Source organism: Eschrichtius robustus, chromosome 19 (genome assembly GCF_028021215.1).
Source record: "Eschrichtius robustus isolate mEscRob2 chromosome 19, mEscRob2.pri, whole genome shotgun sequence".
NCBI lineage: Eukaryota > Metazoa > Chordata > Mammalia > Artiodactyla > Eschrichtiidae > Eschrichtius > Eschrichtius robustus.
Genome location: NC_090842.1, coordinates 57,651,307 through 57,677,456, shown reverse-complemented (window position 1 = coordinate 57,677,456; position 26,150 = coordinate 57,651,307). Strand labels below are relative to the sequence as shown.

At 51.6% G+C, this 26,150-nt stretch overlaps 2 protein-coding genes across 3 annotated transcripts in view; both read right to left on the bottom strand.

Moving 5' to 3' along the window:
• Positions 1-2,756, bottom strand: part of AXL (AXL receptor tyrosine kinase) — a 30,199-nt gene extending 27,443 nt beyond the window's left edge. Inside the window, exons 1-3 of one of the 2 annotated variants that reach the window (XM_068529463.1) lie at positions 2,218-2,756; positions 834-1,056; positions 404-504 (exon numbers count right to left, since the gene is read on the bottom strand). In XM_068529463.1, coding sequence (XP_068385564.1) covers positions 404-504; positions 834-1,056; positions 2,218-2,281 — 388 coding nt within the window. In that variant the 5' untranslated portion in view covers positions 2,282-2,756. The remainder of the gene's footprint in view (positions 1-403; positions 505-833; positions 1,057-2,217) is intronic. The other variant, XM_068529464.1, reaches the window with a different exon arrangement.
• A 7,903-nt stretch (positions 2,757-10,659) lies between these two features.
• On the bottom strand, positions 10,660-22,464 carry CYP2S1 (cytochrome P450 family 2 subfamily S member 1). The gene is made up of 9 exons (XM_068529465.1): positions 22,291-22,464; positions 20,878-21,043; positions 18,864-19,013; positions 18,204-18,364; positions 17,886-18,065; positions 15,479-15,620; positions 13,968-14,155; positions 11,177-11,318; positions 10,660-11,083 (listed from the first exon to the last, which is right to left on the bottom strand). Exons 1-9 carry the CDS (start codon positions 22,462-22,464, stop codon positions 10,902-10,904), a joined length of 1,485 nt encoding a protein of 494 aa, XP_068385566.1. The 3' UTR covers positions 10,660-10,901.
• Positions 22,465-26,150: the final 3,686 nt, after the last annotated feature.

Sequence of the window (26,150 nt, the reverse complement as noted above, 5' to 3'; positions counted from 1 at the left end):
TCTGACTCTCCCCACCAATGTCTGAGCCTCTCATGTCTCTTTTCCAGAATGTCTTACTCCTGTTCTTCATGCCACTTTACCTATGAGGAAAGTGAGGCCCCCGGGGGGTGGGGGAGAGGGTTCAGTTGTGCCTCAGATCCTTGATCTGATGCCCGAATGCCCTGCCCCAACCACGTCTGACCCCAGGACAGCTGACAGCCCCAAAGATATCTCTCCCACTGCCCAAAACATATAATCTTGCGCAGGCCTGCCCCCAATAATTTATAGACCCCTCCAGCTGCGTGATCCTCCAAGATCTCTGACATTCCTAGGTTGTACGGCCCCAATGCACGCCGTGAATCCTCCAGCACCTCTGACCCCTCAGGATTCTTGGTCTCCCACGACCTCTGAGCCCAGGGCTCACCCTCCAGCCCGACGTAGCCAGGCTGGGACACGAAGGTCTTTCTGCCCAGGACCACGGCACACTGGTACCATCCAGCGTCTGAGAGCTGCAGGGACGAGATTCTGACAGGGCAAGAGGAGGGATAGAGAGGTTCAGGGTCAAAGCTGCACCCGGGGAGGGGGTCCTCAGAGCTGAAAGAGGAGAGTCTGGCCTGGAAACTCGTAAGACCGAATAAGTGGGTACTATTATTAACTCATTTTACAGAAGAGGAAAGTGAAAGCCAGGGTTAGTTATGTCACATGCTCAAAGCCACGCAGCCAGCGAGTGGCCACGCTGGGGTCTAACCCAGGTGGGGCTCCTGCGAGTGACTTTGCACGCACTGTGTGATGGAGGTGGGGACACAGGGGTCGGGAGGGATGCGGGTCGTGTCTGGTTAGGGGAGGCCGGGCACCTGAGTTGGCTGACCACTTTCCAGTCATCCTGCCCATCTTCGCCCAGGGGCACCTGGGTCTGGGTGCTGTCTGCCAGCTCTAGGACCTGTCCATCCCGAAGCCAGGTCACCTCGGGGGGCTCCCCCTGAACCTGGAGCTCACACCGAAGGGCCCCCATGAGTCCTCGGGCACCAGTGATGTTCCCTGGACTCCCCACGAAGGGGTGCCCCGCAGCCTGTGGGCCTGCAGGGAGATGGGGAAGAATTCGCTCAGGAAACCCTGCTCCCCGCCGACTCCTCGGTTCCACCCCTGCCGGCCTGCCTACTGCCAGGACCCCGCCAGGCCCTTAGGCCCACATAGTTGCAGAGTGACCTCAGCAGGGGGGGTGGAGGGTGGAGGCTTTGAGGGGAAGATGGGAGCCTTCCCAGGGGACTGGGGTCCGGCCTCCATCCTCCGTCCGTTGGGAGTAGGCCGGGGATCTGGCAGCCTCCCACGCCCTGACTGCCTGGCTGGCCTGCCCTCCCTTAGGGTCTCTAGAGACTTGACAGATTAGGCTGGTGGATGGTGGGGAAGAAAAGGGGATGGGAGGGAGAGGAGAGAGAGAGAGAAACAGGGAAGGAGAGGAGAGAGAGAGAAACAGGGAAGGAGAGGAGAGAGAGAGAAACAGGGAAGGAGAGTCAGAGAGAGGAACCAGAGAAAGTCAGGCAGACAGAGAGGGACAGACACCCGGAGCGACAGAGGATAAGAGATGGAGAGAGACACCCCCAGAGGGGAAAAAGTGGTCGGAGAGACACACAGAGGGAAACGGACAGAAAGAGACAAAAACAGACTGACAGAGACACCTAGGGCACAGGGAGAGATAAAGACAGAGACGGGAGAGAGAGAGAGAAATGGAGACCCACAGAGATGGTAGGATTGGAGGCAGAGCCCCTGGCCCCAGAGGTGGAACGCGCAGACAAACAGCCATGGGGTAAGGAGAAGTGGGGGGTGACAGTGACGAGGGATTTCCCCTAGGGCTCTGGAGCCTCCTCATCCCGCTGCCTGACTTAGGGGTCCTTTCTGGAAGATTCCTTTCTGGGCAGCCCCCAGCTCAGCCCCTCTCCCCAAGGCCCCCAACTCAAGTCCAGCCCCTCCCCTTGCCCTCAACTTCTCCTGTCTGTCTGTCTGTCTGTGTCCATCTCTTCCCGTCTCTGACCCTCTTAGTTTCTGTTTCTTGTCCTTTTGCTCCTCTCTCAAGAGTCCCTTTTCCTTTCCCTCTCTTGGTTTGTCTCTGTGTACACCCTCCCCCTCTGTTGTCCCAAGGAAACTCCCTGAGCCAGACCAGGACTCCCGACTCACCCCCCTCAAACACCTGCCATCCATCCCTCTCCTCTCCCTCCTCCCCCAGCCCCCCCCATCACTCACCCTTGGGAGCCACGCACCCCCAGCAGCACAGCACCCAGCACCAGGCCGGCAGGACCCTGCCCATCCTCGGGGCACCACGCAATCAATGCCAAACTTTCCTCAGAAGTTGCTGAGCACCCCGCGGGGGAGGGGGCAGGGCCGGGTTGTGCCCGGCCCTCCCCCCAGCTCCGGGCTCCCCGGATTTGGCACTGCCCGCCTGGCACAGCGGGGCGGGGGGCGCCCTCACCCGGCTCTGCTCAGCGGCGCCTTCCCAGCTCCCCTGCCTCCTTCTCTCCCTCCCAGATTTCGGGCAAAGCTTTCCCCGCCCCTGGCTCCCCCCTTGCCTCCGCCCACGGGCCGGAGCCCAAGGGGCCACCTGGACCTCGAGGGGTTAACGCGGAGAGAAGAGGACCAGCTCTGTCTTAAAGGGGCCCTGGAGGGAGGCTGAGGAGGGGGAAGGGGGCCCCAGGTGGCTACGCCCCTAATCGTGGGCCAGCGAGGCAGGGAAGCTGTGCGTCTCCCTATCCCGGCTCTGTCCCTCTGGGCTCTGTCCCTCTGGGCTCTGTCCGTGTCTGGTAAACATTCCTCCAGAACTCCGCTCCCCTCTGCGACGCCCCCCTCCCCTGCCTCCACCCCCAGCCCAGCCCAGCCAGGCACTCCCCCTCTCACTCACAGCTCCTCAGACAAGGACACACACACACACACACACACACACACAGACACACACTCACAGATGTCATCCAGACACAGAGGCTGGGACAGGAGGAGACACGCAGGGGCATGCCACCGGTTCACACTCAGACAAGCCAGGTCAGGAGCTCCTCCATTCCTGGAGAAACCTCAGAAACCAGAAACGGGAGGACACTGCTGCGTGGGCATCTCTGGGGGAAGACTTGGGGAGATGTGGATCCTCATACAAAAGAGATCCACGTGGGCACGGAAATAGGACATCAGTGGATGGGCACTCACAGGGGTGCCCAAAGACCTGGGTGGGAATCCCGCCTCTACCACTAACCCTGTGACCTTACAAGTGACTGGCCTCCCTGAGCCTCGGTTTGTCCATCTGTAAGGTGGGAATAACAACAGAACCCACTTAGTAGGCTACGGGGAAGCTGTCCTGGGACAGTGCACACGTGCAGTTTTTTTGCACGTGGTGAAGACAGCTGACAAGGTGCCCTTGATTTTTTGCATCTCATCTGTATGTCTCTCTGTGCACTTGCATTGCTGTCTCCCTCTGGTGGATTGTGTATCCTGATCCTTGTAGATCCAGGGCCTGTGTGTTGGTTCTCCTGCTTGTCCATTACTTCCCACTATGTGTTTTGCACATGGTGGAGGTGGGGGGGTCTCTGCAAGCCTGAGTGTCTGTGTAGGAGGGGGCTGGGCACCCATCTCTCTGCTCTTGGCTGTTCTGTTTGTGTATTGGTATCCCTACAGCTCCTTATAAACTCCTCTCCTTTCAGCCTCCCGATGTCTCTCCCACCTGCCTCTTCTCACTCCGAGGAGTCCAGCCCCATCCTTTCCCACCAGGACCCTGCCTTGGCCTCCTCCTTGGCCTCCCCCCAGGCCTCCTTGCCTCCACTCTTACTCCCTCCAACCCATCTCCCATTCATAAGCAGAGGGATGTTTCTGAAACTCAAATCTGACCCTGTCCCCTCCCTGCTTAACCTTGGCTCCCCACTGCCCTCAGGGCGAGCTCCCGGCTCCACAACCTGGCACTCAGGGCTCTTCCCCATCAGCTTTCCTGAGCTGTGTCATTTGTGTCCCATTTCAGTGACAGCCTCAACATCTATTCTGCCACCCAAGCCCGACCCTCAGGGTCCTCTTGGACACCCCCCACTCTCAATAAGTTTCCAAGTGCCAAGGAGGATTCGATTTAGCTCCACAAACCTTTCTCCTGCCTGGCCTTGCTGTTCTCCCCATGGTCTCACCCTGGTCCAGCCCCATCTTCTCCCACCTGGACCCCTGCTCTGGCCTCCTCCCTGGTCTCCTGGCCTCCACTCTCCCTCCCTCTAACCTGTCAACAGCAAGAAGAATGTCTCTCAATCCCAAATCAAACCCTTTTCCACCTTTGCCCTAAACCTTCCAAGATAAACCCCCAAACTGCTTGCCTCGTGACCCCTCATGTCCACCTGGCTCCTTTCTCTTGTTCACAAGCTTTAGGGCCTCCTCCTGCAGCTCTATGCCCCCAACTCCTACACACCCCTCTGCCCCATCTCAATTGTCCCTTCTCCTTGGCATCACTGCCTGGTCCTTCCCAGTCAACTCTAGGTCCCCGTGTTGTTCACTCCTAACACTTTGTCCTTTTCTTTGGCTTGGGTGTCACAATATATTTATTGGTGTGACTGTGTGTCTCATGGTCTGTGGGCTCTGGGAGTGTAGGCACTGGGTATATCTTTGGTACCACTGTGTCCCCACCACCCTGTAAAAGATCTTTCATAAAGGGGCCAATTAATTATTGTGGCATTTTGGAGGGATGCAAATATGTGCAAAGATCTGCCCACTTGTTTGAATATGTTGGGTAGCCCTACACACCTAGGACACGTGTGGACCCAGCTGTGTGCGTGGCCAACTTGAATCTGTGTTCGTTCTTTCAAGAACTATTTGCTGAGTATCAAATACGTGTTTGCAGTTGGCTTTCAAATGCATTTTATTTATTTATTTTTTTATACATAGTATTTTAATTTTATTTTTTATTTTATTATGGTCCTGCTGTGCGGCATGTGAGATCTTATTTCCCCCACCAGGGATGGAACCCTAGTCCTACAGTGGAAGCGCGGAGTCTTTTAAACCACTGGACCACCAGGGAAGTCCCTCAAATGCATTTTTAAAATGAGATGGGGGAATTCCCTGGTGGTCCAGTGGTTAGGACTCCGTGCTTTCATTGCTGAACTACTGAAGGTGCAGGTTCCGATCCCTGGTCGGGGAACTAAGATCCTGAAAGTCGTGAGGCGTGGCCAAAACAAACAAAAAAAAAGGTGAGATGGACAGGTGCATAGAAATGTTCCCTGTGGCAGAGGCGGGGACTCCACAGTGAGCAAGACTGCCCTCGTGGAGCTCCTATTCCAAGTGGAAGAGGGAAAACAGGCAGAGAAATATTTATCAGATTGCAACATGGTCAGTGAAGAAAAATAAAGCTGGGGAAGGGATAGCAAGGGGAGGGGGGAGTGCCATTTTAGAGAAAGTAGTCAGGGAAGTCCTCTCTGAGGTTATGATCAAGATCTGAAGTAAATTAGCAAGTGAGTCATATAGGAAAGGGCATTCCAGGCAGAGGGAACAGCCAGTGCAAAGGCCTGGGGGCAGGCTTGCAGAGAACTTCAAGGAGAAGACCCGTGCGGCTGGAATGGATGGGGGTCAGGGAGGAGGTGAGGTCAGGGAGGGCATTGGCCTGGGGAGGAGGACTTTGGCTTTTATTCTAAATATGACAGAATGCACTAAGGGACTATTCCCTCCACCCAGCTTTACCGAGGGATAATTGGCCAAAATGTATAAGTTTAATGGGGAATTCCCCAGCGGTCCAGTGGTTAGGACTTGGCCCTTTCACTGCTGAGGGCCCAGGTTCGATCCCTGGTTGGGGAATTGGGGAACTAAGATCCCACAAGCCATGCGGCACGCCAAAATAAATAAATAAATAAATAAATAAATAAATAAATAAATTTAAGGTGTACAACATGATTTACTACATGTATATATTGCAAAGGGATTACCACAATAAAGTTAATTAACCCATCCATTACCTCACATATTTACCATTTTTTGGTGTGTATGGTGAGAACATTTAAGATCTATTCTCTTAGTAAATTTCAAGTATACAATACAATATTAGCTATAGTCACCATGCTGTACATTAGGTCCCCAGAACTTATTCATCTTGTAACTGAAAATCTGTACCCTTTGATCAACATCTCCCCATTTCTCCCCCACCCCCAGCCTCTGGCAATCACAATTCTTTTACTTAATTAAGTAATTAATTAATTTTTATTGAGAGACAATTGACATATAACACTATATTAGTTTCAGATGTACACAGTGATTCAATATTTGTATACGTTGTGAAATGGTCACCACAGTAAGTCTAGCTAACATCCATCACTACGCAGTTACAATTTTTTTTCGTTATGAAACTTTTAAGATCTACTCTCTTAGCAACTTTCAAATGTATAATACAGTATCATTAACTATAGTCACCATGCTACATGACATCTCTCTGTTTCTATGAATTCAGCTTTTTTAGATTCCACATATAAGTGAGATCATACTGTATTTGTCTTTCTCTGTCTGATTTATTTCATTTAGCATAATGACTTCAAGGTCCATCCATGTTTGTCACAAATGGCAGGATTTCCTTCTTTTTTATGGCTGAATAATATTCTGTTATATCACATTTTCTTGTTTAAAAATTTTTTTTTTTTTTAAGTTTGGCTGCGTTGGGTCTTCGTTGCTGCGCGCGGGCTTTCTCTAGTTGCGGTGAGCGGGGGCTACTCTCTGTTGTGGTGCGCAGGCTTCTCATTGCAGTGGCTTCTCTTGTTGGGTGGAGCATGGGCTCTAGGCACGTGGGCTTCAGTAGCTGAGGCTCGTGGGCTCTAGAGCGCAGGCTCAGTAGTTGTGGCGCAGGGGCTTAGCTGCTCCGTGGCATGTGGGATCTTCCCGGACCAGGGCTCGAACCCATGTCACCTGCATTGGCAGGCGGATTCCTAACCACTGTACCACCAGGGAAGCCTGTCACATTTTCTTTATCCACTCATCAGCTGACACTTAGATTGCTTCTGTATCTTGGCTATCGTGAATAATGCTGCCATGGACACAGGGGTGCAGATATCTCTTTTGGGATACTGATTTTGTTTCCTTTGGATATATACCAAGAAGTGGGACTGCTGGATCCTATGACAATTGTATTTTTAGTTTTTTGAGGAACCTCCATATTGTTTTCCATAGTGGCTGCACCAATTTACATTCCCACCAACGGTGCACAAGGGTTCCCCACTGGGGGGCAGAGCAGGGGAGAGACCTGATTTGGTTTGGTTTTAAAGGCCAGTAAGTGAAAAGTTGATGGGAAACTTTCTAACAGAGGGATCAGGACCTGGACACACTATATGGGACCATTTATTATTGAGATGTGATGCGCCTGGAAGGGGCCCAGCCCACCCAGTGAGGAGCTCTTGGGCCAGAATGAGCCCAAATCTGATCTAACTCCCAGTTTACAGAGAATTCCTGGCAATGGAAAGACATCTTGAGTAGCACCCCAAAGATGCCATCAGCCAAATCTGGAATGTGAAAAATGGCACAGGGCAAATGACCCAGTTTCTTTAAGAAATTAGTGGCATTACCAAAGGGGAAAGGCGGGGAGGGATAAATTAGCAGTTTGGGCTTAAAATATACACCCTACTATATATAAAATAGATAACCAGCAAGGACCTACTGTATAGCACAGGGAACTACTCAATATCTTGTAATAACCTATAATGGAAGAGAATATAAAAAAAAGAATTATATATATTTATGTATATGTATAATTGAATCCCTGTGCTGTACATCTGAAACTAACACAACATTGTAAATCAACTATATTTCAATAAAAATTAAAAAAATAAGTGGCATACAAAATGTTGGGGAATGGTTACAACTTTAGAAGACCTAAGCCTCCAAATGAAGGCACTGCATGATAAGCCTTTGGATGTTGATTTGAACAAACACGCCTATGAAGTACATTTCTGCAACCATCAGGGAAACGTGAACACTAACACAGCAAAATTGCTAACTGTGATAGGTGTGAAAATGGGTGTCTTGGTTGTGACTCTTAAAAAGTGGATTTTAGGGAATTCCCTGGTGGTCCAGTGGTTAGGACTCCACACTTCCACTGCTGTGGGCCTGGGTTCAGTCAGGGAACTAAGATCCTGCAAGCCGTGTGGCCAAAAAAAAAAAAAAAAAAAAGAGTGGATTTTAAAGGGGAGTTATTTTCTTAATAAGTTAGGAGTCTTTGTTGGGCATAATGGAAGTTTTGGGTATAGATAGTGTGATGGTTATACATTGCGAATATATTTAATGCCACTGAATCGTACACTTACAAGTGGTGAAAATGATAAATATTATGTTACGTATATTTTACCCACCCCCCCCAAAAAAAAAAACAAACTGAACACCACACTGATTGTAAATACTTTTACTTTGGGGTCCAATAATTATTGTTTAAGACATTTTGAGTTTATGTTTTTCTTTTGCTTGCTACTGGAATCATCCTAATTCATGTCAACTTTCAAATTGATGCAGTGCAAGGTCCATCCTTCCTCAAATAAATGAATTTGCTGGTATTTCTGATCCCAAAGTTCCCTGAATGTGAATTTTGAGTGCAAAGGAAAGCAAGTCATTGCCTTAATTTAAAAGGAGGAAACCTCAAACCTCATTCATTCCTTTTCATATCACACTGACATAAAGAGTAGTAATAATAAATCCAAGAACTTAGCATGTATTTCGTTCCTAGTAAGTTCCAGAATTTTTCACATCTCTTCTTTTAAATTTGGCAAATCTTTTAGATGCTAAATCCTCAGTGAAGGTGCCATCAACTAGAAAGTGGCAAAGTTAGGATCTGATCCCCATCGCATCTTTCTATTTTCCATCATATCACTGTTTTGTGCTACCTCTGTAGAATTTAAGCCAAAAAATAAAGTGATAACATCATGGAAAATTTTTTTTTTAAAAAAGGAAACTTTAGCTATCAGAGGTCGATGTCTGCAATTTATTTTTTTGTTTGTTTTCGGCCATGCGGCATGGCACGCGGGATCTTAGTTCCCTGATCAGAGATCGAACCTGCGCCTCCACAGTGGAAGTGCGGAGTCCTAACCACTGGACCACCAGGGAATTCCCTGCAATTTTTTCTGAAATGCCTAAAAATATGAGCTGGCTGGGCAGGTGGAAAGAAATGTGCTAATGCAGCATGGCAACCGAAGTGGGAGAGCCTAGGCGGTAGCCCATGGGTATCCCCGTATAATCCCAACTTTGCTCCATGTTTGAAAATTGTCATAATAAAATGTTGGGGGGAAAAATGTCCTTTACTATTAGAAATGTGTATTCAATTATTTTCTGAGATTTGCTTTAAAATCACTGTAAGAGAGTGATAGATGAAATAAAAATAGCCGAAAGTTGATGATTATCGAATGAGGCCCGGTCATGGGCCCACGGGTTCATTGTACTATTCTCTCTACTGTTGTGTGTTTGAAAACTTCCTTATTAGATAATTGACAAAGAAAAAGATGCTTCTGGCTCTCTAGTGAAGAGAAGGGAGGAGGGAAAGGGTGGCAGGAGAGGCCAGAGTGAGGGTAGGGTTTGTGTTTCGGCGTCTGCTTTCAGTTTGGGAGGGTGCCCAGGGTGGGAAGCGGTCACCTTCGGTTTTTCCCTAACTGAGGCCCCCCAACTCCCCTACCCGAACGCCTCCCACCCCCTGCCCTAGGCCCGCAGTTCTGCCCACCCCCCAACATCAGCCTCACCGGAAGCGAGGCCCAGGACAGCTCCCTCCCCACCGCCCTCCACCACCTCCACATCTGCTACTGATGTCAACAGCCAGGGTAGGCGGGGGCCATGTTTTTCGGTTCCCGCCTATACTCCAGGGAGGGGTGGACACCCCCATCCCCGCTCCATACTCACAATGATGGACACTGTCACACACATACTAGGCCCTGCCCTGGGCCAGAGACAAACTTTTATTGCAAAATGGGGACCTTCGAGGCACAAGGACGTCAGACCTGGCCTCTTCCCTGAAACGGGGAGTTGGAATCTGGCTCCATCCACTGGGTCTAACTGGAGGCGGGTGGGGGGAGCAGGGGAGGTGTTCAACATGGTTATATAAGCTGGAGTGTGTGCGTGTGTGTGTGTGTGTTCCCCTGATCTGAGTTTCCACGTATGTCCAAGTTTACTTTGTTCCCAGGCTTGTGCACAATTGCACACTGGGGTGTGTCTGTATTTGGGAGCATTTGGGGGATCAGGCTGCCTGGAAAGGGGTGCCCTTGAGGGCTGAAGGTGAGGAGGAGGCCAGGACTGGGCCTCCGTGGGAGTCATATATCTTAGCGGGAAGATACCCCGGAGGTGGGCGGGTGTCCCACATGGGCTGGCTGTGTGGTTCAGTGGTTGGGGGCATGTGGATGTCGACAGTCTTAGGCCTGGATAGCGGTACGGTCACTCCAGGGCTGAGGACAGAGATGGTCTCTGTGTGGTGACATGACCTGGCGTGGGGCATGTTTTCTGCTCTAGGCTTCCAGAGACGGTGGCCCTGGTAAGTTTGATGAGTTAAGAAGGCACGTGGGCTGCAGACACTGTGGCTGTTTCCGTGGCTTGTGAAGGTGGCAGCTGAATCCCCACGCGTGGGTTGTGGGTCCAGGGGAGCTGTGCTGTGTATGAGTTGGTGGGTTATCCGGGCATGTGGTTGTGATTCCAGATGGACTAAATTTATGTCAGTAGAAAGCTGCGTGGCCGAGTTGCCTTGTGGCCCTCGTGGGTGTGTCTGGGTGTGTGGTTGCATGGGCTGATGACCCTGTGGATGTGTAGGCTGAATATATGTGTGACCGACTCTAGAAAACCGCTACAGGTGTGCGAATGTGGCTGCCTGTGGTGTAGACGTGTGGCTCAGGAGACACAGCCATGTCCATGGCAACCGCCAAGGCTACCACCTCCCAAGTTTCCCTTCTTCATCCGGTCCACACAGTGGGGTGGGGTGGAGGTCAGCGGGGCTGGAATTGCAGCTGGAAGGCTTGAGGGATGTTGAAAAGGCCACTGACGGCTGGCTGGAGGCTCAGGGCACCCAGTGGGCATGGGTTCCCCAGTGAGAAGGCCTGTAGGATGGCGGTGAACAGGAGGAAGAGCTCGGTCCGAGCCAGGCCCTCCCCGAGGCAGACACGCTTACCTGGAGGGGAGACAGATGGCGCTGGGCCAGCCGTCCTCACACCCAGGCCTGTGGGAGGACCAGTGGGTGGACAGGGGCGGACCCAGCAGATACCTAAGGAGAAGGGCAGGAAGGCCTCGTGCTTTTTGAACTTTCCGTCTGCATCCAGGAATCGTCCTGGGTTGAACTCCTCAGGCTGTTTGAAGACCTCGGGGTCATGCAGGATGGAGCCAAGGAGGGGGAAGACCTCCGTGCCCTGAGGGGAGATCATAACAAAACTACAAACATCCCTCACCCCCCAGGCCTTCAGTTCCCGAGGGCAGAGCACAAGAGTCTGGTGTGTTGGGGAAACCGGTTCACAAAACACAGCGGCATCAATGTTTATCGAGTGCTTATTATGTGTCAGGCACTTTATTAAGCATTATATATGTATTGCCTCATATGTAATAGGTACATGTATTATACTTACACACACACACACTCACAAACATACACACAAACTCACTAAATCTTTTTAACAAGTCTAGGGAACATTTAGTAATATGATCCCATTTTAAAGATGGGGGAGGGACCTCCCTGGTGGTCCAGTGGCTAAGACTGCACTCCCAATGCAGGGGGCCCAGGTTGGATCCCTGGCCAGGGAACTAGATCCCACATGCATGCCACAACTAAGAGTTCGCATGCCACAACTAAGGAGCCCTCTTGCCGCAACTAAGACCCGGCACAACCAAATAAATAAATAAATAAAATATTTAACAAAAACAAACCAACGAAAGATAATGTCTTAGAGGCTGCTTATAGGGTGGGGAAGATAACTGTCCACTGGTTAAACAGGGTGCTAGGAACAGTCAGGTCTGTAACTCGGTAGTAAAAATGGATTAAAGGATAGGGCTAACACTGATGCAACAGTGTGGAATATTAAAAAAAAAAAAAAAAAAATATGGAGGACTTCCCTGGTGGTCCAGTGGTTAAGACTCTGTGCTCCCACTACAGGGGGCACGGGTTCGATCCCTGGTCAGGGAACTAAGATTCTGCAAGTCGCGTGGTGCAGCCAAAACAAACAAACAAACAAAAAGTGGAAAACAGAGGCCCAGAGAATTTAAGCAACTTGCCCAAAGCAACATTTGGACATGGCAGAGCTTGTTATTTTTACATTTGTTTTTAAACTTTGGGGCTACGTTGTGATTCAGCTGTGGCTGTCCTAAGGCACTTGGCTAAGAGCCTAGCTTTCTGCCACTATGATCTTCTGGAGGTGAAGGGTGGGTGGATGGGGGCTGCCCATGAAAGCTTCCCCCACCCAGGTTCGGGGAGAGGGGCCGCCCCTTCCGCTGAGATCAGAGTCCCCATGTTCCCAGGACTGTGGTGGAGGGTGAAGGAAGGTAGGGAGTACGAGGAGAGGGCAAGGGATCTCCTTTGTTAGGGACTCTGGCTAATGGGGCTCTGAATTGGGAAGGTGAGTGAGGCTTCAGGAAAAGGCCACGCTAATGTTGTTAAAATAAGAGAGAGGCAGATAGCAGTGGTTAAAGCATAGGCTCTGGGTTCAAATCCTGCCCCTACCGCTTGTTGGCTGGGACAGCTTGCCAAGTCTTCTAACCTTTCAAGGCCTCAGTTTCCTCATTTGTAAAATGGGTGTGATAATGATGTAGTGTTGCTCTGAAGATTAAATAAGGTAATACATGTAAAGCATTTAGAATAATACCTGGCACAGAGCAGATCCTCGATCACAGATGCCTGTTATTGCTATTATCATTATCAGTAGTTGCTGTAGTTGCAAGAGTCATTGCTTTAGCAATAGTCGCTGCTGTGGTGTACATAGGAGCCCCACCCCCTGCACAGAGTTCATTCGGTGTTTTACAAGCATCATTTCACAGATTCCTTACAATCCCAAGATGATACTATTATTATTCCCAATTTAGAAGAGGAGGGACTTCTCCAGTGGCACAGTGGTTAAGAAACCACCTGCCAATGCAGGGGACATCGGTTCGAGCCCTGGTCCGGGAAGATCCCACATGCCGCGGAGCAACTAAGCCCTTGAGCCACAACTACTGAGCCTGCGTGCCACAACTACTGAAGCCCGCGCGCCTAGAGCCCGGGCTCCGCAACAAGAGAAGCCACCACAATGAGAAGCCCGCGCACCGCAACAAAGAGTAGCCCCTGCTCGCTGCAACTAGAGAAAGCCTGCGCGCAACGGAGACCCAACGCGGCCAAAAATATATAAATTAATTAATTAATTTAAAAGGAAAAAAAAAAAAAAAGGAGTAGATGGAGGTTCACAGGGTGAAGTGATTTGCCCAAGGTCTCAGCTAGAAAACAGCAGGACTGGATTCCAACTTCTATGCACTGGATTCTACAATGAAGCTCAAGGAGGGAGCAGCTTGCCCGGAAGGCACCTTCGGTTTCCAGGGAGAGGTCGCCCCCTGGTGGTGCTGCTTCTGAGTTGCTCTGTAATGAAGGGGCAGGAACTGAGTGAGAGAGAGAGAGAGAGAGAGAGAGAGAGAGAGAGAGAGTGTGTGTGTGTGTGTGTGTGTGTGGGTGTGGGTGGAGGGTGAGGGCCTCCGTCGGCCCTCAGTTCTCAAATTGCCTGTCACGTTATCTGATTGTCCCCACCACGATTGGAAGGAGGTAGAATTAGGATCCATTGGACACACGGGGGAAACCAAGGCTCAGAGACAGAGTCAAAAGGCAAGAAAAATGTACACAGAAAGAAACAAAGAGAGATGCAGAGACAGGGACACAGAGAAAGAGAGGAAGATGTCAGCCAGAGAGGAGAGAGAAAGAGGAAGAAGATGCAGAGAGAGAGACAAACTAACCAAGATCCAGAAGAAGAGACAAAGATAGCAACGGACTCAGGCCCTCAGGCCCAGGACAGAGACAGCCGCTGGGCCTGGCTGACCCGCACACCCACCTGGGGCAGGGTGTACCCCCTGAAGCGGGTGGTCTTGACGAGGGCTCGGGGCAGTCCCATGGGTACCAGCGCCAGCAGCCGCTGCGCCTCATGCAGAACCGCGTCCGTGTAGGGGAGGCGGGCTCGGTCCCACAGGCTTGGCGCCTGGCCGGGCCCCAGCTCCCGCGTCAGCTCCTCCTGCACACGCTCTGCACCCAAGAAGAGGAGAGTTGGAGGTCAGAGGTGGGGCGGGGCCCTGCGATCCTCCCCTCGGACGCCCCATCTTCTTTATTTTTAAAGGTTTATTTATTTATTTATTTGGCCGTGCCACACGGATCTTAGTTCCCCAAGCAGGGATTGAACCCGGGCCCTCGGCAGTGAAAGTGCAGAGTCCCAGCCACTGGACCTCCAGGGAGTTCCCGGACACTCCATCTTCCTGAGCAGCTGTGGTTGGGGTGAGGCTGGCGGGCAGGGAGGAAGAGTCCTCCAGCCCTCTGCAGCCCGGGTCCCCCACACCCCATGTGGTGGGCATCACATCTCTCCTCTTTCAATTCCCACAGCAGTCCTGTGAGGTGGGGGACCATAATCTAGCCCCATTTCCCAGATAAGGACACTGAGGCCTAGTGAGCTGAAATCTCAGCTGACTCCTTGATTCCACCAAGGCACCCAGGTCCCATCTTCCAGGTCAGCCCATCCCACTGGCTCGACAGCACTGGATGCAGTTGCGTGACCCTGAAATGCTGGAGTTCCTTGGGGCACATTCCCAGCCCTGCCTCACCCACTTACCCTCCCTCACCAACACAGCTTCAGGTCTTGCCTGTGCCCTGATAACCCCAATTTGTTTCTTATCTCCAGTCCTGATCCAGGTGTCTTGTGGCCTTCTGGATGCCTCTCCCTGGTGGCTCCAGGTCCCTCACACTCAAATTGTCCCCAAATGGCTTCAGCATCTCCCCTGAAATAGCCCCTTATCCCTTCTGTCCCCATCTCAGGGTGGCCTCATGGTCCCCCGGTCCCCTGGCCAGAGCCCTGGGCCTGTCCCTGGATGCCTCCCTCCCTTGTCATTCCCCACCACCTGCCTACTTGGACCCCTCTCTCCTCCCCACAGCTTGGCCCAGCCCTGTTTGTTCTCTCCGGCCTAAGTCCCTACCTTGTCCTCTGCCTAGGGCTCCTGGCATCCTCTTTCAGACCCTACAACCTACCTCTTCATGACAGACCAAAGGATTTTTCTAAAATGCTCATTTGTCCCTGCCCTCCCCTGCTCAACGACCTTCCATGGCTCCCCATGGCTCAGGATTAGGTGCACAATGTAGCACCAAGGCAGCAAGGCCGGAGACGCCTCCTGCCTCATTTCTCATTTTGCTAGACCTCTCACTGCAGCCGGCAGTCGGCAGACTTCTTGCTCTTCAGACGCCCCAGATGCCAGCTCATTCTCGCCTCCAGGCTCTGGCTCAGGCTGTCCACTCCCCTAAACATTCTTCCTCTCGAGCCCTCCCTCCTGTTCCCAGGGCCTGGCTGGTGGAGAAGCTGCCTACCTTGGACCTGAGGATATTTCAGCAGAAGCAGGAGAGTGTAGCGAATCGTGGTGCTGACTGTCACCGTCCCGGCGAACAACAGATAAACGACCGTCATCAGCAAGTTCTTGTCAGTGAATTCTGTGTTTGGGTCTTGCTTCTCCTGGGGGAAACCAGGCAGAGGGGCTCAGAGAACACAGGCTGCGGGGAGTAGAGACCCAGCACAGCCAGGTTTGGGGTGCAGCACAGCAAGTTATAACTTTGTCAGGGAGTTTAAATAAATGTGTGGGAAAGTTGGGAAGTGGGCTCTTGATATTAGTTCTCTCGGGGTGAAACGTTTTAAAAATGAAAGAGAGTGGCCACTATAAAACAAACAAACAAACAGAAAATGACAAGTGTTGGTGGAGACGTGGAGAAACTGGAACCCCTGTCGCCAAGGGGGTATATAAAAGGGTGCAGCTGTTACGGCAAATGGTGCAGCGGTTCCTCAAAAAAGTAAAATAGATTTACCATGTGATCCAGCAGTTCCACTTCTGGGATTTATCCAAAAGAGTAGAAAGCAGGATCTTGAAGAACATTTGTATACCTACGTTCATAGCAGCATTATTCATAATAGCCAAAAGGTGAAAGCAACTCCAAGTGTCCACTGATAGATGAATGGATAAAGAAAATGTGCTATATCCACACAATGGAATATGATTCAGCCTTAAAAAGGAAGGAAATCTTGTCACACGCTACAATGTGAATGAAACTTGACGACATTATGCTAAGTGAGATAAGCCACAAAAGGACAAATACTGTGTGATCCCACTTATATGAGGTCCCTAGAGTAGGCAAGTAGGAGGGTGGGGGATGAGGGCTGGGGGAGGGAAGGATGGGGATCTGTTGTTTAATGGGCATAGAATTTCAGTTTTGCAAGTTGAAAGTGTTCTGGAGATGGATGGTGGTCGTGTGAATATCTAACACCACTGAACTGTACACTTGAAAATGGCTAAGTTGGTAAGTTTTATGTTATGTGTATTTTACTATAATTAAATTAAAAAAAAATTTTTTTTTGGCCATGCCACACGGCTTGTGGGATCCTAGTTTCCTGACCAGAGATCGAACCCGGGCCTCCTGCAGTGGAAGCACGGAGTCCTAACCACTGGACCGCCAGGGAATTCCCATTCCCTTTCATTTCTTAAATTAAAAAGATTTAATTATATTTGAGATTAACAGATACACACTACTATATATAAAATAGATAAACAACAAGGACCTACTGTACAGCACAGGGAACTATATTTAATGTCTTACAATAACCTATAATGGAAAAGAATCTGAAAAAGAATATATATATGATTCAGTTTCATATATATATATATATAAAACCGAATCACTCTGCGGTATACTTGAAACATTATAAATCAAGTATACTTCAGTAAAAAAAAATAAAAATTAAAAAAATTCGGGGGACTTCCCTGGTGGCACAGTGGTTAAGAATCCGCCTGCCAACGCAGGGGACACGGGTTCGAGCCCTGGTCCGGGAAGATCCCACGTGCCGCGGAGCAACTAAGCCCATGCGCCACAACTACTGAGCCTGCGCTCTAGAGCCCGCAAGCCACAACTACTGAGCCCGTGTGCCACAACTAATGAAGCCCATGCGCCTAGAGCCCGTGCTCCGCAACAAGAGAAGCCACCCCAATGAGAAGCCCAAGCACCGCAACGAAGAGTAGCCTCCACTTGCTGCAACTAGAGAAAGCCTGCTCACAGCAACGAAGACCCAACGCAGCCAAAAATAAATAAATAAAAATAAATAAATTTATAAAAAAAAAAAATTCAGGAATTCTCTGGCTGTCCAGTGGTAGGTCTCCGTGCTTTCACTGCCGAGGGCCCAGGTTCAATCTCTGGTGGGGAACTAAGATCCCACAAGCCACATGGTAGCCCCCCCCCCAAAAAAAGGACCACAGAGTTAAGAAAAAAATCTTTCTCTCCATGAACAGGGCGGCTGCATTTATTCAAAGGATGTAGCCCTGAATATCTCCCATAATTGCAAAGTATGTACAATTCAAAACTAGTTATTTCCACAGGGGTCATCTTAATTCTAATTTTATCATATGATAATTGTTCTCACATAATTAATAAAGAGGACTTTATTAGTCTAATTAGACATTGCAAGATTTCCTAAGTAAACGATTGTAATTCATAGGAACTTTCCTGTGTGGGTTGGGGGAAGTCATGGCGGGGATTGCCGGCGGCAGGTCACTGGGCATGAGGCCTGGGCAGGGGGCTGAGGTTGGAGGGAGGAGAAAGAGGAGAGATGCAAGTGACTCAGACACACATTCACAGAGCGACGTGCAGAGAGAAAAAAGGAGGGTGACAGAGTGTCCCAGCTATACCCGGGCGTAGGGGCTGGCCCGGAGGCCCCCCAACCCTAAGCTTCCCCCACCTTTGCCATCTTCAGCAAAAAGGCATCCACAAGGTCGCGTGCGGGGCCTGAGGTGTCCAGGCTCCTCTGGTGCCGTTGTATCTGCTGGACGGCGAAGGCAGCCACCGTGCGCACTTGGCCGAAGAGCTGCGTGTAGGGGCCCGGGAGGTGCTGCAGGAGCCGGGAGAACATCTGGTAGGTCTGCGGGGGGACGGGCAGCCGTTTTCACGGGGGCCTGGCCCTGCACCAGGGCGGAGGGGAGGGTGGGCAGGGCGCTCTGGGGTTACCTGAAAGAGGTGGGCAGGAGCCTTTGGGGAGAGAGGGGTCCCACCCCCTTACCTGGGCCCACGGGGAGCTGACCCCCACGACGATGCCACCAGCCGCCCGGACCATGGCCTTGAACTCCTCATTGTCATAGGGGAAGCGGAGGCGGAAGACGAGGGAGCAGATAATGTTGGAGGTGGCCTGGGCCAGCAGCAATGAGGGCTCAAAAGGCGATCCTGCGGAGGAGGGGACAGGGAGGGGGGTTGTGATGGAGATGGGCAGAGGGGCGCTGATGTAGGGCGGAGCCGGTCCACGAAGGTGGAGTGGGGGCCAGACCCAACCGGAAAGAGACAGGCACAGAGAGTGAGACAGAGACAGACAGACAGGGAAAGAGAGAGTTAGACACGGAGAGAGACAGAGAAAGACAGAGGCAGACCTACAGGAGAGAAAAACAGAAAAATAGGGACTTCCCTGGCGGTCCAGTGGTTAAGACTCCGCACTTCCAATGCAGGGGGCGCGGGTTTGATCCCTGGTGGGGGAACTAAGATCCCACATGCTGCACAGCGAATAAAAAAGAGAAGAGGCAGAGGAGTGACGTGACAGTACGAGGGACACAGAGACCCTCAGGGAGACAGCAGGACAGAGGCAGAGGTGGAGGAGGGGAGGGTTGAGTGACTAGAATCCCCAGCCCAGTCCACGAGGGAAGGCCCTACCACACTCAGGCGCCCTGCTGACCTCTGGTCCTCCGGAGCGCCTCCACCAGACACCGGGCCTCCGCCTGGATCAGCTCCTCTCCTTCTCGTTTCCCCATGCCCAAGTCCCGCAGGGCCAGCGTGGTGAACTTCCTCAGCTGCCTCCATCGCTCCCCGTTAGAGAATAAAACCCCTGCACAGAAGGCTAGACTCAAGGAGGGACCAGCCCTCCCCCCTTCCCCAGGATTCCTCCCTTCCTCCCAGTGAGGTGCCCTGTCCTGAGTCCATATGAGCCTAGCCCAAGGAGGAGAACTCACGAGGTGCTCAATAATTGCCTAACCTTGCATCTGAGGGTGACCGTCTCCTGAGGAGGTGGTAACTGGGATTATCCAGGCTCCTTGTGTTCTGTGATTCACCAGCGTGAGTGAAGATTTCTTCCTTCCTTCTGGCTATCCATCTTTTTATTCCTCTATTCACCCACCCATCCATTTATCATTCCTTCCTCTTTCCTCTTTCTCCCTCCCTCCCACCCTTCTATCCATCCAACCATCCATCCATACCAACATTTATGGAGTATTATTGGGTCCCATGCCCCATGCCACTTGGGAGGTTGAAAACGGAGGGAGGAGGATGGAATTGCACTGTTTTCCTCCTTATCCAAGAGGCCTGGACAGTCTCTTCCCTGGTCTGAGCTATTTCCACTTGTAGAATGCCAGTCTATAGCGGCCTTCTGGATGCCTCCTCCTGGATGTCCCGTGCCCACCCATCCCTCCACTGTGTCCCAAACTGGCCTCAGCATCTCTCTTCCTTGTCTCAGCCGCCGACCATCCCATCTCCTGGCTAGAGCCCTGCATTCCTCTCCCAACCACCTCCCCTCCCCACTCAACAGCCCCAGCCCTGGTCCAGCCCAGTCCCCTCGCTGGGCTCCCACATAGCAACCAGAGGATCTTTCTAACGCTGACTCTACCCTTTCCCAGAAACACCCAAAGTCCAGACTCTGGCTTGACTCGAGCCCTGCATGATCAGGCTCCGAAGACTTCTCCAGCTTTGCTACTAATTCAATTGCACTGGCCTTTTCTCACTTCCTCAAAGGTGCCAGGATGCCCCCTCTAGGCCTTTGCCCCGGCTGTTCCCTCTGCCTGGATCACTCACCTCTTCATCCTCACTGAACTAACTCCACTCAGCCTTCAGGTCTCGGTTCAAATGTCACCTCCGCTAGGAAGCCTTCTCTGATTCCTCCCATTCTCCCCTCCAAATCCCTCTGCTCCCCCGGCCAGTAAAGGCCCCCAGTGTCCTGCTCTTAAGGCTGTACCTCTCATTTTAGAAATCTAGTCTCTCCCTCCATTGTCTTATTGCAAAGCCCACATCTCCCACAGTAAGACATGTCACCACATCTGTCACCTCTGTGTCCCCAGTACCAAGCCAGGTGTAATGCAAATTTGTCAGTTGATGAGTGAATGCTTCTTCCCTCACCTCCCTGCTTTTGTACGTACTGATCTCTCTGCCTGGAACACCCTTCCCACTCATCCTATGAGTCTCAGCTCAGACATCCCGTCTTTTAGGAAGATGTCCTGGACAACCTCCACCCGACAGGCTGGGCCAGGCGCCTCCTCCAATTCCTCTCTGGACTGTCTGGTGACAGGTCTGTTTCTTCCTGGCCCATGCGCTCTGGGAGCAGGATTGAGGCTGTTTATTCAAGGCTGTGTTCCCTGGAGCGCCCAGCACCGGCCTCCAGCTTTCAGTCTTAACAGAGAATAGTTTGTACATTTTGAGTGTTTGCCCATTAATTCCCAGCGCCTCAAATGCTCTCCCTCTTCCTCCCAGCCCTGGGGCTTCGCCTGGAACATTAATAACACTACTACCACCAGGTAACTAATGAGTGCTTACTTCGTGCCATCCTCAGTACAATCCTGTGCAATAGGCACTGCTATCATCCCATTTTAGATGAGAAAACAGAGGCCCAGAGACACTGAACCGCATGGAAGGTCACATACCAGTAAGTGGTGGCAGGCTCTGAGTGAAGGACCCAGCAGCCTCCAGCTCCCCTTTTGACTCACCATGGCCATCAAAGGTTCCGTTCAGTGTTGCCACCAAACCCCGTCCGCTGAACGCCTCGGCCTGACTTCCCAGGGCCTCCTGCACAGCCTCGCGCCCAACCAGGACCACCACGCGCCGCCAGGGTCCCAGGTACACGGTGAACACTGGTCCGTACTTCTTACTCAGCTGGGAGCAGGGAGCGAGAAGGGGTGAGTGACGTGGGGAAGGCTGCTGCCTTTTAAAGTCTAGTGTCCATCGTGGCCCCTGTCGCTGGATGAGCCACCTAAGAGGACCCCCTCCTGCCTCACCCCAAACTGAAGCAGTCCCTTTGGAAGATTCAGTTCTTGTTTTGCACTAAGCTCCCAGCATTTCACCCCGCCCCCCCGCCCCAAGAGTCCTCCTTCCCCAAACTCCCTCACCCGGCACCCTCTCTGGTCCCCATTCCCTTACCCCCTGCAGAGCCCTAACTTCTGACACTGGGACAACCCAGAACTCACCCCTGCTCCCACAGCATAGACCTATAGCAGCAAAAATGGGCAGCTGCAGCTGTGGCCTCCCATAATCCCTCATCTCCCCACCCCCCCCAAAAAAAACCCCAAAAGACTAACTACCCCTTTCAATCACTGCTAAATCCTCAAATTCTGGGGCAGATACCACGGAGCACTGGTACCATCTCTCCCCAAGATCGCTACCCCCTCCTTGCCATGTCTGGAGGACACCGGAATGGGGAACCTCTGGCCTCTTTTCACTACCCACCCCCCGCCCCCAAGCCAAAAGTTTGGGGACTGCCTCAGCCTTCTTTCTCTCTCTCCTTCCTTTCTCTGTCCCAGGAACTTCCAGCTCCCTCCCTCCTAGCTGAGCTCCGCCTATCCCCCCCTCCCCCAGCCCCCCAGCCCCATCGGTCTCTGCAGACGGATTCCTGGAGTCCTACAGCCTCTGCCTCCAACTCCCCCGGGGACACCCTCTCTTCTTTATTCTCTGCCCCCTCCTCAGGATGCTCACGTGTATCTCCCCACTACCTCTCCCTCTGGGTCAAGCCACCACCATCACACCATCAGTTTCTCTTCTGCTTGAGGACTCGTCTCTCTCACCTTTGGTTCCCTGCCGCCCCCCCCCCCCCCCGCCCCCACCTTCCCAGGATTCTGCCAGTCTCTCTAACCCGGGATCACTGGCCCTCTGGATCCTGCTTTCCAGCTCTCACGCCCTCTCCAGGATTCAGGGGGCAGGATTCTTCTCCTCCTAGCCCGGGTGCCCCACCCCCTCTCCCCGCGACTCCCCCAACTCTCTCAGCTCTGCCCTGGGACCCTTCATCCGCATCCCCTAGGATACCTAAGGGCCTCTCTGCGTGCTGTGTCTTCCTGGGGTCCCCTCCCTCTCCCGGCCCTGGTACCCTCCCACCCCCTCCTAGCCAGGGCGTCGGCGCGGCCCCTCACCCGTAAGAGCCCCAGGTACAGCGCCCCAGGCCGGAGCTGCAGGAGGTTCCCCAGCAGCGGCAGCGGCGTGGGCCCGGGGGGCAGGTGGCCTCGCGTCCGGGTCCCAGGCAGCGCCAGCGTCAGCACCAGTAGCAGCAGCACCAGAAGCAGCGCCCAGGTGCCCGCCGCCTCCATCTCGGCAGGTTGGCTGCTTCTCGGGCTCCCAGACGCCCCACGCGGCTGGGCCAGTTGGGGGCGGGTGCCGGGCGGCTCCTTCCCCGAAGAAATCTGGCGGAGGGAGGCGGGGCAGCTAGCCTTTCCCCCTGCCTCCCGGCAGGATTCTCTCCCCGCCGCCGGATTTCTTTCTCCCAGACCACCGCCGCCGCCAGGCGTCCGGGACACACTCTCGAACGCTAGTCTCCCTCGTCACCCAGGTTCGAGGGGGCGGAGACAGCTCTTTGCGCCACAGGTAGGGCGTGGGCAGGCGGGAAGAGCCTGGAAACCAGAGACTTTGGCCGCCTCCAGGAGGCCACACCCCGTGCCTGGCGGTGACCCCGCACCGTCCTCCCCGACTCCTACCTCCCTCCTCACTGTTATCCGGGTGTGCATTCGCGTGTGCGTGCGTGTGTGGGGTCTTTAAGCCAATTTCCTCCAGCATCTTACATCTTCACCACGAACTAGGAGGAGGGACGTGACCTTGAACCATACATAAAGTAGCTAACCCACAAGGACTTACTGTACAGCCCAGGGAACTATACTCGATAGCTTGTAATAACCTGTAATGGAAAAGAATCTGAAAAGGAATATATATCTGGGACTTCCCTGCTGGTGCAGTGATTAAGAATCCGCCTGCCAGTGCAGGGGGCACGGTTGGAGCCCTGGTGTGGGAAGATCCCACATGCCACGGAGCAACAAAGCCCGCGGGCCAGCCTGCGCTCTGGGGCCCACGAGCCACAACTACTGAGCCCGTGTGCCACAACTGCTGAAGCCTGCGCGCCTAGAGCCCGTGCTCCGCAGCAAGAGAAGCCACCGCAATGAGAAGCCCACGCACCGCAACGAAGAGTAGCTCCCGCTCGCTGCAACTAAGGAAAGCCCCCGCACAGCAACGAAAACCCAACGCAGTCAAAAATAAATTAATTAATTTTAAAAAAGAATATATATATGTATGTATAGCTGACTCACTGTGCTGTACCTGAAACTAACACAACATTGTAAATCAACCATACTTCAATAACAATTAATTAATTAATTAACAAACAGAAAAACAATAAAGGATCTGAGGTTCAGAGAGTCTTAGGCCACACAGCTAACAAAGTGGCACAGTTGGGATTTGAATTCAGACCGGTCTGAATGATTGACTAAATCATTCATTCACTTAGCAGTATAGTATAGTGGTTAGAAACGTGATGTCTGAAGCCAGACCACTTGAGTTCACAGCCTAGCTTCTCTGTGACTCTGTTAATTCTTCTGTAAGAATGGGGATCTATTTCAGAATTAAATAGTTACGTGTGGGAATTCCTTGGCTGTCCAGTTGTTAGGACTCTGGGCTCTAACTGCCGAGGGCCCGGGTTCAATCCCTGATCCGGGAATTAAGATCCCACAAGTCGTGCAGCCAAAAAAAAAAAAAAAAAAAAAAAAGATAGGTACACGTGTACATAACTTAAAACAGGGCCAGGTGCATATATAACAAGCATTAAATAAATGCAAAGCTAATCTTCTTCCAATTAATTGTTATTGAGGTCTAGTTGTAATAGAGAGAAGGACCTTGCCCTCTCAGAGCACTTGTCCCCATGCAAATGAACTTGTAAATTAAGATAATTTCAGGAAGTGCAAAGGCCTGCCAGGGGAATGGGCTTGTTGAGGCAGAAGATGGTTACAATGTCAGATCCATGCTGCAGCCCCAGCATCTAGAGCAGTGCCTGACACACAGTAGATGCTCAATAAATATCTGTTGCATCAAAGATTGAATGTAGGCCGATGATGCTATCGAGGTCAGCAGGGACATTGTGGAAAAGATTTGGCATTTTATTTCTAGTGCAAGGGGAAGCAGTTGAAGGGTTTCTAGCAGGAAGTTACTTGGTTTGCTTTGCATTCTCATTTAACATTTTATTAGGAAAACTTTAAAACATACAAAAGACACCTATATATTCACCATCTAGCTTCCACCAATAACATTTTAACTATCCTTGCTTTGTTATGTATCTATTCATCTTGTCTCAATTCATCTTTTTTTTTTTTTTTTTTGATGCGTTTCAAAGACAGTTGCAGGGCTCTCCTGGTGGGGCAGTGGTTAAGAATCTGCCTGCCAATGCAGGGGACATGGGTTCGAGCCCTGATCCAGGAAGATCCCACATGCTGCGGAGTGGCTGGGCCCGCGCGCCACAACTACTGAGCCTGCCAGCATAGAGCCCATGCTTTGCAACAAGAGAAGCCACCGCAATGAGAAGCCCGTGCACTGCAACGAAGAGTAGCCGCTGCTCACCACAACTAGAGAGAGCCCGCGCGCAGCAACGAAGACCCAGCGCAGCCCAAAAAAACCTAAAAATAAACAAAGACAGTTGCAGACACCAGTACCCTTCACTCCTAAACACATCAGCATGCATATCATTTGCTAGAGTTAATATTGGTGTACAGGTCATTCCTTGCCACCTCCCAGGTAAATTTACACACGATGAAATGCACAAATTTCGACACATAGGTACATCCTCCGTGTGACCCAAACTCCTATAAAGATACAGAGAGTTACCATCATCCCAGACACCTCCCTCCTGACCTCTCCCGTCAATTCCCCCACTCCCACCACTGTACTGATCAATGCCGCCCCCGCCCCCCACCAAAGATTCGTTTTCTCTTTGCATTTTTTTTTTTTTTCAGCCGCGCGGCTTGTGGGATCTTCGTTCCCCTGAGCAGGCATCAAACCTGGGCCCTTGGCAGTGAAAAGCGCAGACTCATAACCACTAGACCTCCAGGGAACTCCCCTCTCTTTGCATTTAAAAAGATCCTTCTGGCTGCCTTCTGAAGAAGGAACTGTGGGGAATGGGGAGCAGGGGAAGAAAAAGCTGGGAACCTAGTGCAAGCAAGGTCAGGCAAGTGATGACAATGGCTAGGAGTAGAGTCGGTAGCAGTGGGGAGAGAAAGAAATGGATACATTTGGGATTTATTTGGAGGTAGAGCCAGTAGGATTTGCTGACAAATTGAGTTTGAAGGCAAAGGAAGGAACCCGGGTTTTTTTCTGTCGAATACAAGTAATTCTGGTATGAGGTAAGAAGAGACTGTATTACAAAAGACTATTTCAGGGGCTTCCCTGGTGGCGCAGTGGTTTAGAATCTGCCTGCCAGTGAAGGGGTCATGGTTCGATCCCTGGTCCGGGAAGATCCCACATGCCGCGGAGCAACTAAGCCCGTGGGCCACAACTACTAAGCCAGTGCTCTGCAACAAGAGAACCCACCGCAATGAGAAGCCTGCGCACCGCAAGGAAGAGTAACCCCCACTCACTCGCCACAACTAGAGAAAGCCTGTGCGCAGCAAAGAAGACCCAACACAGCCAAAAATAAAATAAATAAATAAATTTATGAAAAAAACAAAACAAGAGACTATTGCAGTAGAGGGACAGAGACCGTTGCAAAGACAATGAACAACACCAGAATGTGATAACCCAGAAGGATGTATTTTCTAGTGAAACAAATATTTTCCCTAATCCTAGATTGCTTTTGTCCTCAGCAAGTGGGAAGGAGCTGGGGACCAACAGAGATGAAAAACTGGTGAAGCAGGTTTTACAGGAGGGAGCGGAATCAGGAATTCTCTTTTGGCCCGAAGAAGTTGGAGACGCCTGTTAGCTATCCCAGGAGAAGAGCTGAGTGGACAGACACGTTAGAGGTTGG